Raw genomic sequence first — 17,340 nt, 5'->3', positions numbered from 1 at the left:
AGCCTTCATCAGACTTCAAGCATCTTACCATCTTTTGAGTTAATGGAGATAGCTGACATGCACAACTACAGCAAACGATCAAGAAATTTTTGCTGTGACAATCTGAGCTGATGTTCCTCGCAAACATGTATAAGACAACCTCCTTCTTGAAAGCACAGCATGCAAAATAACCAGCACAGCAATCCAGTTGAAGCGAGACCTGGCTTGCAAACAAGGAACCTACATTAAGAATAACAAAACCAAAACAGTCTGAGCAACTTCAAGTTTACCAGCAAACAATATATGCATTAAGCAGTAGTATTCACTGCTGCAAAAAAGAGAGCTGCATAAAATCAAGCCCAGGGAAGCTTTGTTGCTGTTTAACACTTGGCATACTTAGTCCTGTTCGCCACACCAATCCAACATAACTGCAAGGGTGCATAATTGCTGCTTGTAATTGTCGTCACACATTGACACAGGTGACAACTGTGAGAAGTCCAGCAAACACAAAGAGCAACAGGCTTTGTACCACTTGGTGTAGCAAGTGGGACAGGAACATAAATGATTGGGCACAAAGAAATTCACCAAAATCCCACCCTTGAGTATGCTGTTACTGTGCTAGTAAATGCACTTAACACATGCCCTAAGATAGCTGAAATTTGCAGCCTTCTCAAGCAAGAACAGAAGGCATAAGCATATGACACTATTCAAATACCCATAGCCAGAAGAATTATTTAAAAAAATAAAAAAATAAAAATCAGCTTCTTCACCTGATAAATACACAGAAATATTTAGTCAACCCATATTTCAAATGCATTGAAAACCCAACCTCCACATTAAACAGCTTTATAAACGCACTCTCAAATCACTGTCTTCAACTGAATCTCCTCTTCCCTCATTAAATGGGTTGCATTCAGATTCATAGTTTCAAATCTGACTGCATTGCTACACAACTTTCCCCTGATGTTTAAATGCATGTTGACAAGAAGCAGCAAAGATAAAGCAATTGAAGACATGAATCTGATACTACACTAGTTTCTCATCACTGATCTACCATATAGCTGGCTAGTAAGTTTGACTGTATGTTACAGTTTTTTCTCCTTTAAAAACACAGCAATCTGTTCACTACTGGGGTGTGCAATATAACTTCCTTCAAGCAGTGCCCTGACTAACACTCCGTAAGCTCACACAGTTGCTTATATACAATTCCCCATCTCATCTATTTCTGAAATGGTGCACTTCATTTAGACTTCTAACAAATTTATAATTAATAGATCTGTGGTTCACATCATGAGCACAAGGTCAGTGAGAGGTTGCTGTTGTTCCTATTGAACAGATTCATGTTGGATCACAAATGATCACCCCCTGAAGCAAAATAACAACAGAAAAACAGCCCTCACAAAGAAATCACTAAAGGATAATTTGTCACATTGGATATTCTCAACAGGTAAATGTATTCCTATCATTTATCATTTATCATTTAAATGATTTATTATATCATATCAGTCAAGAGAATTCCAGACGTTACTGAAGCCCCACCATTTGCTACCACAAAACCAATATTCTAATTTTTCATTCAAAGCTCAGTCAAGTAGGCTGGAATCTGCCATCTGACTTCAAAGGGCCCTATTTCAGTCTCTGGATAAGCAGACAAGTTCCCAAAGGATTCCTACGAGGTTTCCACCACGCACAGTACAAGAACCAAAGATGAAAGAAAAGCACACACCTGCGAGCAGAGGAAAATGGGCACATGAGACACATACATAAGCACTAGTAACCACACTATTTGCAAAGTTACGAAAAGACCTTGGTCTCCGTCATCACTGGTAGCACACAAGTGTTCTGGACAGTTAACTGTATATTGAATCTAAGACAAGCACAAGCAGCATGTCTGGGGAATGAGACTCCCCAGATAGCTGTACAGCAGTGAGTTTAGCTTGAATTTCAGATTGTTTTGCAAGTACCCAAATCCAAAGATCATCAAATAGCATCAGTGTTAGATACTGCACAAGAGCAACACATAAAGAGGTTGATACCTCAAAACAATTAAAGGTAAAAACTAAAGTAAAATATAGTAAGGGAAGAGTATGTGAATAAAAACTGTTAGTCAAAGAGATAAAAGGCATCCTGCAGTTGTAGTTAAAGGTATTCAATCACAGACATCTTCAAGACTACTTTTAAAAGCTTAGGCCCATAGCCACTTCTAGATAGTCTAGATCAAGAAGTAAAACTAAGATAGCTCCTTAGATACCTGTGTTGGAACAATTTCACAAGTCCAGGCAGTTATACTGCTAACATGTGGACAAAGACACCATAGCTTTGCCTGAGGCTAGCCCACTGATGTCCAGCCTTTTGGCTTGAGACGAGACAAACTGTCATCCATCACCAAAGCAAAACATTTGAAATTGGCAGCTTTACTCTTCGTGTTTCTTTTGATAGATTTTTCTATTTCTCCAGTTCATCTGGTGACATTTTGATGAGACAAACTGGTTTCAGAAAGACCTGGTTTTGCCTTGTTTTTAATCAGGCCAAATTATATTTGCTACACTTTCCAAACACTGCTTAATAAACTCACCATCAGTAAACAGTTTTGATTTTTTTTGCAATCAGATTTGCTATCACATAAATGGCTATTTTGAGCATGTTTAAGTTTTAACTTTTTTTTTTTCCCAGGACTTTGTTGAGATGGTAGACATGTTTCTCAGGTTCACAATTTTTTCTTTACAAAGTACGCCTCGATACACATCAAATTTATCAGCATGTTTCTGTAGATAATGTCTTTTCAAAATGTTATCTTTAAAAACTGACCCAGTTTCCTTACAAATTAAGCATACCACCATATTATTTGTCTTAGCAAAAAAGTATTCACCTGTCTATTTTTCCTTGAATTCTCTTCCTTAATCCAAGGTTTTTCTTTTCCTGGATTTTGTTTTCTACTGAGATGCCATAAGGCAACTCCAAATACCAACATCAGCAATCACTGCTGTGTTTCTCAACAAGCACCTCAAGGGCGTGTCATGTAATACATGTGGGACATGATGCAACTGAGTGCATGCAACTGCCATAAGGGACATAGCGGTCAGCAATGAGTTGCATCCTTTTCATCCCCTTGTTCCAGCCCAGACAGCACGGATCACAAACTGATGGTTTGATGAGCAACAGGGACACACCCAGGGCAGAGCTGCCACTGTGGTGGCACAGGGCAGCAGATGGGCTGCATTGCATTGCAAGCAGAGCTGGGCCGCATGCAGCCTGAAGCCCATGGGTTGGACACCCTTGGGCTAACCCTGAAGTTGGTTTTTGTCTGGGCATCTGAGAACAGCTTTGGTCTCTCTCTCCCTTTTAAGATTACCTTGTATCTTTTGTGAGAATCTGTACCATTGCAAGCTTCCAATACACTGTTACTAGACACAAACCTTCATACAGAATCACAAAAGGGCCAAGTTCGGTGGTCCTCACTGCTCAAAAGAGGGGCAACCAAAGCAAGTTGCTTGCGATCTTGCCAGGTCAGCTTTTGAATATTTATACAACCAAATCACACCCCACTATGAATGACTGTAAACTATTAGCTCTGCATCAATTCATAATTATGTAAAATATTCAAGAGTCTCTAGCACTTCAAAAGCTCATTAAGGAAGATCCTCTGGCAGCAAAACTTAAGTAGCCATTCATAACTCACTTTCACCACTGTGTTACAGCATACAAGCTCTGTCATATCAGAGCATTTTCTCACTACCAAAAAAATAACTTTCCACAAGCCCTACACTCACCCAGCTTTGTTTCTCTTTCTACATAGCTCTGAAAAAAAGAAATAGAGATGGGCTTAACATGCCCCTAATGCTAGACTCAGCTGGGTATTTGACAACAAGCAAGGAGAACAACATTTTGAAGAACAGGGCTTGAAAGCTGTGCTAACCAAGATTTAAAGTACACCTACTTCAGTTTGTTGAACACCATAACATTTGTTGTACGCTCTCAAAATATTAGCATGGGATGAAAAGGCTCAAGTGTCTTCAGTAGAGTAGGATGTATAGGAGGTTTAGCCTTTAATTAATCATACAGTGCCTACTCACAACAAATGTTTTTATTCTTAGTAAGACATGAGACAACACTGAAGACATGAAGACTAGACCACTCACTAAATACTTTTACATGCGTTTTAACTGACAGCTGGACAGATTTTTTTGTTGTTAAAATCACACTAGGTACAAATAGTGCCAAAAAAGAAGAGCATACATACAGCATACCTCAGTAAGAACACAGACAGCTAATTCCTATTTATATTTTACTTAATATTTAAATCTTGCATAAGATAAACAAATAAATGGAGAAAAAAAAATAGAACAATTGCTTTTTTGCAACTCCTCCAAGCTGAAGGCTTTGAACTTCTGTGCTCTGTTTAAAGAGACACAAAAGACATGTTTCTACACAGCAAAAATTCCTTTCTTGCTGCAATAAATTAAAAAATAAAAGACAATTTGCCTTTCTACTTCCTAACCACCCTCACTTCATGCTGCTTAGTTTGGAAACTTGAGTTTGTAATGAGATGTCAATTAAACTGGCTAGTTTCACATACTAACACAATGCTGCATATTGCTACAGGGTGTAACTCCATTGAAACTTTTTTTTTTTTTTTAAATGGGAATTTTTTTCTTCATCTCCACAGAGGTTTTACACATGCTCTTTTTAATGAGAGAATCACACAAAGATGGTCATTCCAGCCACCCTGGAATGAGCAGAACACAGCTGCAAAGTGTTTTGCTGTCATAGAATCACAAGGTTGGAAATGACCTACGAGATCATCTAGTCCAAACGTCTAGGTGACCAGGATTTTAACTGTACATAACCAGCCTAATCCATTGAGAGGACAATGCATACTTAACAGACGAAGGACCAGCACCAAAGCAATCATGAATTTGTAGCTGATGAGACATTTTGCTGTAGACTGAAAAAGCTCATCTGGGAACCCAATTAAAACATTTTCCACTACATTCCAGACTATAATCCTGTTCTAGGAAATAAGTGTTTATTTAAAGCTAGCCAACTCCAAATCATGTTCTCCCATAACTTCTTACACACTATACGGCTCTCATTTGACCTACTCCCTTTTCTTTCTGTCCCAACCAAAAGACACTATGCAATGGTAAGATGCTCATATTGAGTGTACTTCAACAGGCAGCATGTTTTACTCTATATACAGAAGGACTCAAGTACATTTGACTTCTTTTCTGCACAAGCACTTAAGCTTTCTTTGGGAGAGCAGGCTCAACAGAGCAGAGCTGTATGCTGTCCAGAACAAAAGGCATGAAGCCAAACAGTTCCCAAGCTGAAAATGTGGTGGAGGGTTGAGCCATTAATTCCAGAAAGAAGAACATGGAAACAGGAGTCACTACAGGAGAGAGTGAATGAAAAAGCTTATCTTTTGAGGAGGAGGGGGTTGGGAATTTCCTATACAATCCTGAAATTAAGGTTCAACCTACATACTGTACAGGAGGCTCCCAGGACACCTAGTAAAATCACAGAACACAGAATGTCAGGGATTGGAAGGGATCTCAAAAGATCATCTAGTCCAATCTCCCTGCCAGAGCAGGAACACCTAGACCAGGTCACACAGGAGCGTGTCCAGGTGAGGTTTGAGTGACTCCAAAGAACAAGACCGCACAACCTCTCTGGGCAGCTTGCTCCAGTGTCCAGTTACCATTACTGTGAAGAAGTTTCTTCTCTTATTTACGTGGAACTTCCTGTGTTTCAGTTCGCACCCATTGCCCCTTGTCCTATCACTGGATGTCACTGCCTGGCTTCATATTCCTGACTCAATCTTTACATATGAATAAACATTAATGAGGTCACCTCTCAGTCTCGTCTTCTCCAAGCTAAAGAGACCCAGCTCCCTCAGCCTTTCCTCATAAGGGAGATGCTCCACTCCCTTAATCATCTTTGTAGCTCTGCGCTGGATTCTCTCAAACAATTCCTTCTCCTTCTTGAACTGAGAATCCCAGAACTCAACACAACACTCCAGATACAGTCTCATCATGGCAGAGTAAAGGGGGAGGAGAACCCCTCTTGACCTACTAACCACACCCCTTATAATACACCCCAGGATGCCACTGGCCTTCTTGGCCACAAGGGCACAGTGCTGGCTCATGGTCATCCTGCTGTCCACCAGGACCCCCAGGTCCCTTTCCTCTATGCTGCTCTCCAACAGTTCAGTCCTCAGGCTATACTGGTACTGGTATTGTTCTTGCCCAGATGCAAGATTCCACACTTGCAAAAGCAAGTTTCATAAGTTCATATTCTAAATAGCTGGGGAGAGCATTCAGAAAGCACTGCTATTCCACTTTCTAGTCAGTGTGAATTCTGTATGATTTTGTTTTTCAGTCACAATTACCTCAACTGGAGGTAACACATGTTCACAGGGTGGATACTACAGTTTTAAACAATGCCATCTTCCTTTTTAGGAAACTCGTAGTGTTCAGAGGATAGAAGAATGTAAGGACCGTTTAAAAATAATAGAGCAGAATCTCATTTAAAGTTCCCCCACCCAAATTTTGTTCTCCCACACACTCACTCCAGAGCACACAGGAACACAGTGATTTCAGTGGAATGTATCACAGTAAACTTTCAGTTCCAGACCCCCAGAAAGCATTTTATACTACAAAAATTGTTGAATAGGAACCTATTAATTAAAACATTAGGCATTAAAAAAGTGCCAAGCCTTAATTAGCATAGCCTCTAGGTTAAGACTGACATATTTTACACAGCAATGTACCGTACCTAACTGCCTCATTATTTTGAGATTTATGGAACAATCACTACACTAGAGGCCAAAAAGAAGAAATTTCCATAAGAACAGAAAACTTTTCCTCCCACATTTGATAGCACAACAAATAGGAATTTCCAGAAATACCAGAAGTTTGAGCTGGCAACCAGCACCGGGAAACCCCAGCCTGTCTTGCCTCTGCTTCTGACAATAGCTAATTTTCCTGCTCAATCTCACAGTCAACTTTTTAAATCAAGAAATCCTAATAATTTAATTCTTCACTATTAAAAGTATTCAGAAATACATCCCAATTCTAATTTCCCTCTTGCCCAGACAACAGCCTAGCAATAAGTAGAAAATCAATCTGTTGTCAAATTCCAGGAAAAGATTTTCTGATAGTCTTCATTATTCCCAGAATAATGAAGAAATGATCCTAAAACTTTTCAGTTATTTTCCCACTGATAAAATTCAAGAGTGAAAACAATTCAGCCCTTATCAAATTTCACACATTTTCTTCTTCTAGAGAAATTATGAATTACAAACACAGTTAAAAATAAATCACATAATCACTTAGGTTCCTACAATAACTTAATGTCAAGGAACTAGATACGTAAATGTATTTAGGAGCCTAGAAAGGTAAATGAGCATCTAGTCATATTTAAGAAACAGACAAAATATGTTTAGACAGGTTGGATATGTTTATGCATCTTAAAACATACTTGACCTTCATATCCCTGTTGCAGATTCTAGTTGTTTTTGAAGCCAGGCCACAAACTAATTATTACTGAAGGTGTTAAAATCACAAATGTTAGCTAAAATTACGAGGCCCAATCAGATGGGTAGCTAGCACTAGTTTTAATTGGATTATTTCACATTTTACTTCTCTGAGCAGAAATGCTGAAGAACTTCAGTCTTAATCCTTAGAGACAAGCATTCTCTACTGCGTAATATTCCTACAGACAGCCTACTCCTACAGATAAAATTCCTACTGACAGTCCATAAATAAATGTAAGTTCTCAAGTGATAGCTCCTGCTCATATCACCACTTTTTCTAAGTGTTACATATAAGAGGTGTCTTGCAACAATTTAGTCTGCTTTTAGATGCTATCAGCGGTAGATTTTAGTTTGACAAACTAATCAAATAAGTGAAGAATGAGTGGAGAAAATACGGGTCCTTGGACAGAAAAATAGCCTAATTCTTCATCAAGATGAAAATGCAATTTCTATCATTTTGTCTACAGATATTTCAAGTATTCACAACTTACTTTCTAGTTTCAGTATTTGCTCCACTTAGGCATCCTGTTCAGATTTCTAGACTATGTACATTCTCCTGTAAACATACATCATACTTTGAAAAACTCATTTATGACAGAGCACTAAACCTCACGCCTCCACCTCAAATACACATGTTCACATGGCAACAGTCACTCCTAGGAAGGATTTCACTGCAGTTAAATGTGTCAAGGGAAAAAAGGACTCCCAGGTTAACAGAGCTGCCTACACACACAGTGAATCAGGTAAGGTACAGGGAAGCTGAGTAGCAAAAACATGAATCTCAAAGTCAGAAGATAAGACTCGTTCCCCTCTTTCAGGTGCAAACTACACCAATTTTGATTAAATTCAGATTTTGCAGCATTATAAATTTCTATGTTCCCGGAACTCCACTGCTGGCATGCCCAACCCAGAGCTTTTTATGCCAGAAATCTGAAGGTGTGATCTGACAACACAGCTAAGCCATGAAAACAGCTGCAGAAAGGGAAGTACTGCTGCACCTCCTCCCCAGTTTTACCATTCCTCTCAGAGCTGGCCTACAGTGAAACACAACAGGGAGTTAAACAGCTAGATCAGCTAAAACCAACCCCACAAAGTAATTTTCCATAACTTTATGATCCTGAGCTGACTTACTGAATCTCTCACTGAGAGTCAGGTATCCTTAAAGCCAAAAGGGCAGAGACAAGAGGAAAGGGAGCAGGTCTGGCTCTCGAAGCTTCAAGAATGACATAGAAATAGCACCATAGCAAAGATCTGCAGCAGGGAGACAGCTAGTACATGCATAAATACCAGCGGTAGTGCTCACTTTCAATTCACTCACTTCAAAACAGCCTAGAGAATTTTAATGCATCAGTGAAGTTGCCTACCCAATGTTCATTTTAGAATAAAGTTTTATGTTATCACCTGGAGAATTGTTTGACTAACCCCTGTCTCCCACACATACCTTGAAGACTTACTTCTACTCCTCCCCTTCTTCCTATTTATTTAATGCAAACAAGTGAGACTAAAAGGAAAGGTACCATTTCCTCCACCAAGACATTTCCAGTTCTAGCTAATAAGACATTAAAGACTTCCTCCAGCATGAGAAAGAGCCCCTCCATCCCTGCCAGCTTTCCTCTTATCCTTATCCTGAAAGCAGTTACCACAATTTATAAATTGAGATACAAATAATTTCCACTAGAACTACCTCCTCTTTCTCCTGAATTATAACTATGAGAAGCATATGGAAACTAAAAAGGAGGATAATTTTCCTTGGTTATCATGCACAAAGCACACAACAGCTCTAGTTGGCTGTTTTGAATTATGCCCTTGAGGTTTGGCTTCAACACAGAGAAAATCAGACCCCCTCAAGTTTATGCTGCTGTGCTCTTAGAGCCACCTATCTAACCATTAGTTATCTGAAAAATCCTTTGTGGTCAGCTTTGCAATTTTGTCTCAAGACAGTAGACAGCCCTAGTACCTAAACAACAATTACTTTCACACTTCCTTGGTTTTGGGGGAAAGGTGGGGATTAAGCAGGCAAGGCCAGGTAAGTAGGGAACAAGAGAAACATTTGAATAGCAGTGGGTGGATCAGCTTCAGAAAGATCTAGTTGCATCATATGCATGTCACTTAGACTTTGCTCTAGAGCAGCATTGCAGCCAACTAGCATAAAAGTGTGAATGAAGTCATCCAAACACACGGGCACACCTAACTTCCATAATACCAAGTATGTCCATACATTAGCAAAGGGACTGCTCTCATTACTTAAACAGACGCTTAAAGGAAGTTTTAACTGCTGTTAGGTGAACTGAAACAGTGACTGCTGCTACTCATCACAATAGCAACAACTTCTGACTGCCAAATAAGCAACTGTAGACTGAGGCATATTCAGCTAGACAAGACACCAAAGACTCATGACTTGTTCATTTGCTGCAGAGCAGCACGAGATGCTGAACCAAGTTGGCTTGATCACTAGCAGAAGTAAAACATGTCTGAAAGTTAAATGTTTAGCTCTTCTCCCAAAGGTTGGTTGACATATTGAGCTTGGCTACAAAGTTGGTCCCCTTAGGAAGAGCTCTTCCTTATCTGAATAAGTAGATCGACCAACAGGGCTACTATTAGGATTCCAGTACAACAGCTGCCAGCAACAAATACTAACTTGCAGCTCAATTACTTTGTAAGCAGTAATCCTTATATCTACGTATCACACTGTAACAGCAGCTGCTTCTTTTTCGTAGCTACTAAAGCGTGCTACAAACTGAGATGACTAGAATAGAGAGACCACTTTAACAGTGCACTACAAGATCATCTTCACACCAAAGAGCAGCATGGACTGCTCCTGCCTGCAGTGTGTGGCAATTTTCCTAAATACCAATCTCACTAAAGAAGCTCCACATTTAAACCTAATGAATCTCCACCAAACACAACCACCCTAGAATTCTGTGAGAATCTGGCAAAAAAAAAAAAAAATACATCCTTTCCTTCTCCAACTTATCTGCTGCTCTGAAAGATGAAACATCACATTTTTCATGAATATTTGTTACAAATTCTATGTAAGATCTTGAAATTCATTTATTTCATTGACTATACACTGCCCTATCACATGAGCATTAACATGAGTAAAAAGCAAGAAGCTGGAATGAGTAGTAGCAGGAAGACAAGGACAGAACCAGATCTGGAGGGTCACTGTTCAACTTCAAGCTTCGGTCACTATTGATACTGTCATTAGCAATACACAATATGTGAAGTGCCTGCTACTGTCTCTTTATAAACAGTTTTGAGGAGTCCACTTTAAGACAGACTGCCACATTTATGCCTGCTGTCTTCACTGATCGAGCTTTCCATCCACACCTCCTGTCACTCTGGGATTGATAAACTGCATCTTGCCTTAATTGCACAGCTGGTTCTTGTACTCTTTGCTGACCAAAAAAAAAAAAAAAAAAAAGCCTTCCACAGGATAAGGAGACCTTTTGTTATGTGCTCAAACATCACACTGATAAAAATGGTTTTATACTTAGACTGAAATACAATTGGGCAGTAAAGTCCTTACCAGGCCTAATCCTGCACCTGGGATGAAGTTTCAATCCATGCATGAGCACAATCGAACAGAAATTCTGCAGGCCCCAAGTAAATGCTTGATTTGGTTATTCTAAGAAGGAAGTGAGGTAGTGAAACACTTTACTTAACATAGAACTACATTGCAAAAAGCCTACTAGTACTACACTCAGTTAATGCCTTTGTGCTTTGGAAAAAGTTGCTCCTCTCTGTAATTCATTAACCTGCCACCTTATCAAGGTGGGAGTGAAGAACTTGTTTCCAGCATGGAAACCAGCAATCAGACTCAGTAGAAATACTTACGTCACTCTTCCTGAACTTTGCTTTTAAGCTCTTCATCCTGGTTACATTCAATCTTCGAAACCTTTGAGAAGTTGTTTTTTTTTAATCCTTCTTCAATATCTAAGGGAAATAAAAAAAGAAGATTTCAACTTGATATATTTCAGCTCACAGGCAGACAAATATGAATTGAATTTACACACATATATCACCATTCAAGGGTTTAGCCCTCAAGCTCTAACAAAGATTAACAACAAGCTAAGAGACATGTTCTGTATTTCCAAACTTAAAAGCAAGCTTAAATCTGACCACAGAAAAACAGGAGGAGCCATTAGCAAAAACTCAAATGTGCATTACATTATACTAGCTACCTCTTGCTATAAACAGATTACTGACATGTTCATACATGTTGCATCTCTCTGCACACAGTCTATTTTAATATTAACATCAAGGCAGCCATTTATAAAATGGTAGAAGCAGAAAGATGGATGTTGAGTCATTCAACTAAAGTTTCACTACCCTACAATGAGAGTTCTATAATAACTAGCACTACACGTACACGTTTAACCACTTATTCAAAACTAACATGTAAACCATATATGGCACATACTAGTACAGCTCAACACAATATAACAGATGGAACCATCTAAGCAAGAAGAGGGTTAGTGACTGGAAGAATACTTTTATGCTCCTCCCTGTAAAGAACCCTATGTGTATGCAAGAAAAACTTCTTCACACGGCACAATGCTGGCTGACATTCAGCTGAACATCAACCAACACTCCCAGGTCCACTTCCTCTACACAGTTTTCCAGCCTCTCTGCCCCAAGCACTGCATGGGGTTGTTGTGGCCAAAGTGTAGAACCCAGCACTTGGTCTCATTGAACTTTATCCCACTGTTCTCAGCCTTGTGACCCAGCTTGTCCTGATCACTTTGTAGGGCCTTCCTACCCTCAGACAGATCGACATGTCCTCCCAGTTTGGCGTCACCTGCAAACTTACTGAGGATCCAACTCAATAGCCTCATCCAGGTCATCAATAAAGATACCAAACAGGACAGGCCCCAGTACCAACTCCTGGAAAATTCTAGCATGTAACAATGGAAGATAAATGCAAATAGTGAAGACGCAACAAAGTAGCAGGGCAATGTATTTATTCCTAGACCACAGTAGAAAAACTTAATGGAAGAGAAATATACTTAAGGACAGGAAAAAGGCATCTATACATCTATATACATCTATACATCTATAATAGGATAAGTCTAGCTGATAAATCACTAAAGAAGAGGACTACAAATTCTAATAGGTCATGGTGGGTCACTGATGTGCTGCATCCTTCTTCAGAAACCTTTAATTATGGTTTGATATGAAATAACCAAAGCTCACCTTCCTTAAGAGAAAGTTCCTTACTGTTATGAAAACATGCTGCTACATTCTACATGCTCCCTTGAGTATGAAAGAGGTTTTAAAAGGAAACCTCATTGTTCACTCTTGGTATAGTGTATGAAAACACTTCCACAAAGCACAGCACTGAGCACCATTCAGGAAGAAGAATTAAAACTAAGTAAACATGTAATTTAGCTCAACCTCATACTTAATTGACAGCCATTTAAGACATGCACAAGTACATTTCTTTAAAAAAAATACAACAAAAAACAACCAAACAAAAAACACTATGTACTATATATACACAAATAGGTTTCCCACAGAATACAGACCTCAACAGGTAATTTTGATGGGATAATTCTGTAGGCTGTTAAAACATTATTAACTCTAATTATATGACTCTAAGTCTAATTAAATAATCTTTCTAAAGTAGCATCAGATTCCTAACTACTTCCATGTATATGAAAGGGTTTTACTGTAAGCTCTTGCTTTTCATCTCAAGATATGAGAATAAGGAAAACTAGATTGCAGCATTTTGTCTAATTCTTTATGATGCAAAAAGGGAGGAAAACAATTGTCAGAGCTTTTCATACCCTGGACTGACTGTCCCTTAGTATTTTCCTGGGCTGAACTTATCTGCTACATCTACTGAAAATTTGGAGAAAGCATGAAACTATAAAACAGCTGTCATGACTTGCATTAGAAATGAGCCTGAACCCCAGGAAGAGCCCAATAATCTCCTAACTCATTCTCTAGTATCACCAAGCATTATGGGCATCACAAAGACTAGAAACGGCACAGTACAGACAAGAAAAATGCCTTTAGAGTTAGCAGGTCTTCTTTATATATACAGCCCACCAGATAAACTTCTAGGAGAAAAAAAAAAAAAATCAAGAGAGATTTCAAAGGCTGAGAAACATCAGGCAATATCCAACAAAACACAAACTTAACAGGTCTTTTCAAAATTAAAAGTTAAGCTTATCTGAATAAAATAAAAAATAAAATAAAATAAAATAAAAGAAGAAGTTTAATTACACCAACTAATAAAAAAAAAGTAGAACCAAACACTTTGCACTGGAAATCAATAACAGATCTCTTACCGTATACAAACTGTCAGATGACAGTCTGCTATAAGCTGTCTTTCCCCTTCCCATGCCCTCACCTCTTCTTTCTCCCATAAACAAAATATTTGTTACAGCTTCCATGGGAATGAAGTAGTCATCTTTGGGGTGATAAGAGAAATGGTAGCTCCTTATAGATGCATGCTCAGAAGAGATGCAAAGCTGAATTCTTTTGGGGAGAAACCTATTGCAGTCTAATCAACAAGCTTTGTTAGCACTCCCAGTATGCTGTTTTTCCCCATCTTGAGGTAGGAAGAAGGGAAGTGAGTTGTGATGCCATCAGAAGCCAACTTATTTTTTTCCACAAGTTACTTCACTTCTTGTGTAAGTGCACTCTATACAGAGGATTTGAAAATGAAATCCACAGAATAATAATAGAAGCATGGAAAAACACACAAAAAACTATTTCTGAGTTCAGAGCATGTTATATCTGTATTTATTTTCTTTAAAAGATAGTTAAACGCAAACACTTCAGCTGTAGAGATAAAAACCCATGAAGCAGTGAGGGCTGTCTTCTCTTGGCACTGCTTTAAGGAGGAAGTCACCTCTCAAAGGGTGTAATTATTGGAATTGATGCAAAAAGAGGTCAGCATCCTGATTCAGCAGAGCTTTATGACAACCGCTCATTTGCCAGAGGGGGAAATAAAGGAAGCACCGTTAATAAACTCCTTTTTTTACAAGACAGGAAATGACAACTAGAAATTCACTAGGGAGAATCAAGACACTTCAAAACTATTTCTGCAATGAATCACAGCTATTAACAAGAAGCAAGTTCTACCTATTGTGGCATTTCCCCCTTTATCAAAATAACTGTGTAATAAATGCTGAGTGCTGTCATTCTGTAGCTGCAAGTTACCAGTACGGAACTGCTTAACTCCAGAGATTCCCTACAGCTAATGCTGATCACGTGCTGTCAACCATTATATCTAAAATTAAATATCTTCCATCTCATCTTCCCTCAGCATAATAACAAGAAAGAGTTTTCAGGAGCACAAGTCACAGAAAACATCCCTAGGTTGATGGCAAACCTATCTAGTGAAAAAGCAAGATATATTGATGCATTAGTAATATTCAACCTCAATAATTTCACTGAAATTCTGTTTTAATATAGACCAGCATCTTCAAGTTTAAGTGTAGGAAGCAGATTAAGATAATCTTCCCCACTGATTTACAGTAAGATTTTGGCAAACCACAATAAACAACTGTACTGATCTTTTATTTTTATTTTTTCCTTTCAACACTTTGCTGCAAAACCTAAGCAAGGTCCTCCACCCAGTATGGATGCTACAAATAATACATTGAATGACCAAAGATTCAGTGATGTAATAGTAAAACAGCCTCAGGATACGCAGTGCATACTGTTCATGGTAATGACTGCTACCCTTTAACGATTAGTGCATGCTGAATTTAATTAATTTTAAGTGTTAAAGGACCTGCATCTCTTTCAGAACACACTGAAGAGTTTCCATCTCAAAATGCTCTTCTGCAGCAAAGCATCATTTATAACATCAGCTGATTACCTGATTCACTCCCAAAAATTCCAGATTTTTTTTTCCAGCTTATGTGGCTACAGACTAGAGAGACTCAATGCAAGATCTGTCAACATAAAGGGAAAATGATGCATATGAAAACAAAAAGTCTAGAGAAGTACCATTGCTGCTATATAATTCTTTGTGTGAATGTAACTACTCTCAAAGGAGAAAATAAGAAGTCCCAGAAGTCACTTCAACTACAACAAAACAGCATCGTTCATTCCCTGAATAATCATCATCTTTCTGCACGAGCCCTGATGTGACCCAGGAGAACAAGCCTTTGAAGCAGTCAGCTCTGCAGAGCTGCCAGAGGCATCCTCAGCTCCAGCATTTCTGCCGCTGCCCATCTTCTGTACCCAGCTTGTCAAACACTTCACACGCCTGAGCTCCCCTGACCTACAAACCTATACCAAGAACATGCCAAAACACAAGCCTCTCCAAAGCCACTGGACAACCTGAAGGCATTAGCAGCTACCCAGACTCTCCAGTTGTTTGCATGTGAACACAAGTAAATCCACAGTGTCCTCAAAGTAAATAAACTTTAGAAATCCACTAAGCACTCCATCTATGACTACCATCTAATTACCACCCAGCTGAGCATATTTCTCTACTTCTCAGTCCAAAGCAGAGAAACAGACAATCAGATCAAGAGTTACAGGAACATTTCCACAGCCTTTGTCAACACACCTCAGTTCTTCCATCTTGAATAATCTATCTTCCTATTCCTATCATAGGAAAAAAAGCAAATGGAACTTAGTGTCACCTATAAAGACAAATAATTCTTGGCTTGGTTAATCTGCTATTACTTACCAATGAAAACATACCGAAAAAATGCACCAAGAAGCCCAAATACTACACAAAAATGGGAGTGATTTATAGACCGTTAATCCCATGCAGAACAGAATCAGACATAAGAGATAGCAGGGGCCTTGGGTAACTTAGTACAATCCCTCAATCTGCTCACAAATCACTGACAAGGATGTGCTGAACTGTACAAATTTAAGCATTTGAGCTCAGAAGTTAAGAACTCCACAGATATTGCATCACTAACAAATGTAGTTATCTCTCCTTCCTCCAGAATGCTTTTCCTCAGCTTTCTACTCTCATACATCCTCTACATTCAAAAGGTGCAAATATTTTACTTCATTTCTAATGGACACAGCTATAGCCAGTTTCCGTGGATGTTATACAACTAATACAAACCAATACTCAACTATCAATCTAGGATATGTGCAATCTGTTAAACTGTTTTCTCCTATGGAAAAGTCTGTACGAGCAAGGCTTTGTACGTAGTTAATTACAGAGAAGATTAGAGAAACAATTAAAATGTGACACAGCTCTGACTTGTTTACTTGACATACTGGACAGAACTCCAGGCAAAACTGCATCTCAAGTGAAGCCCAAGCACTTTTGTCATTTAAATCATTATGCTACAACTTCACTGTTCTTACTGTAGTTCCTTTGTCTCAAACTATCTGTCAAAGGTGAGCTCAAAGCAAGACAAGACTTACTGCATAAACTAGGACATACCGTTATCTTTCTCTGCTTTGAATTTCCACATCTCCAAACTAAAAGGTTCCCCCACACTCTGCGTCACTCCATTTTGAGACCATATTCCTGCAGTTCATCATAGATAAGACACACTGCAAATCTGAAGACTTTTTCCGTGTTCAATATTTAGTCCAAGGGGACTAGACAGGAACTTAAGCATACAAATCCAAACTGAAATAGAGAAAAAGGCTGCAGAGTTCCACTTTGCAAACGCCAGTTATTTAAATGAGAAATCCAAGAAGATAACAACGAGAGCTTGTTTATACTAACTTCCTAATTTCTGTATTATTCAATAAATTGCACTTCAAAAATCAGTAAACATGAGAGTCTATATAGACGAAACTTTCAGTCTGAAAAGAGACAACTGCATCAATTTATAGACAAATACTCTGAAATAGCCAAACACAGAACAGCATCATACTAGAGC

The 17,340-nt window shown here is 38.8% G+C and overlaps 1 protein-coding gene across 5 annotated transcripts in view; it reads right to left on the bottom strand.

Moving 5' to 3' along the window:
• RAI14 (retinoic acid induced 14) overlaps positions 1-17,340 on the bottom strand; it is an 85,838-nt gene that overhangs the window by 65,430 nt on the left and 3,068 nt on the right. For all 5 annotated transcript variants that reach the window (XM_015848303.2, XM_015848305.2, XM_015848306.2 and 2 more), the window contains exon 2: positions 11,351-11,449. In XM_015848303.2, coding sequence (XP_015703789.1) covers positions 11,351-11,386 — 36 coding nt within the window. In that variant the 5' untranslated portion in view covers positions 11,387-11,449. The remainder of the gene's footprint in view (positions 1-11,350; positions 11,450-17,340) is intronic.

The sequence above is a fragment of the Coturnix japonica genome, chromosome Z, assembly GCF_001577835.2.
Source record: "Coturnix japonica isolate 7356 chromosome Z, Coturnix japonica 2.1, whole genome shotgun sequence".
Taxonomy (NCBI): domain Eukaryota; kingdom Metazoa; phylum Chordata; class Aves; order Galliformes; family Phasianidae; genus Coturnix; species Coturnix japonica.
Note: the sequence above shows the minus strand (reverse complement) of the source record. Positions and strands in the feature narration are given on the sequence as shown.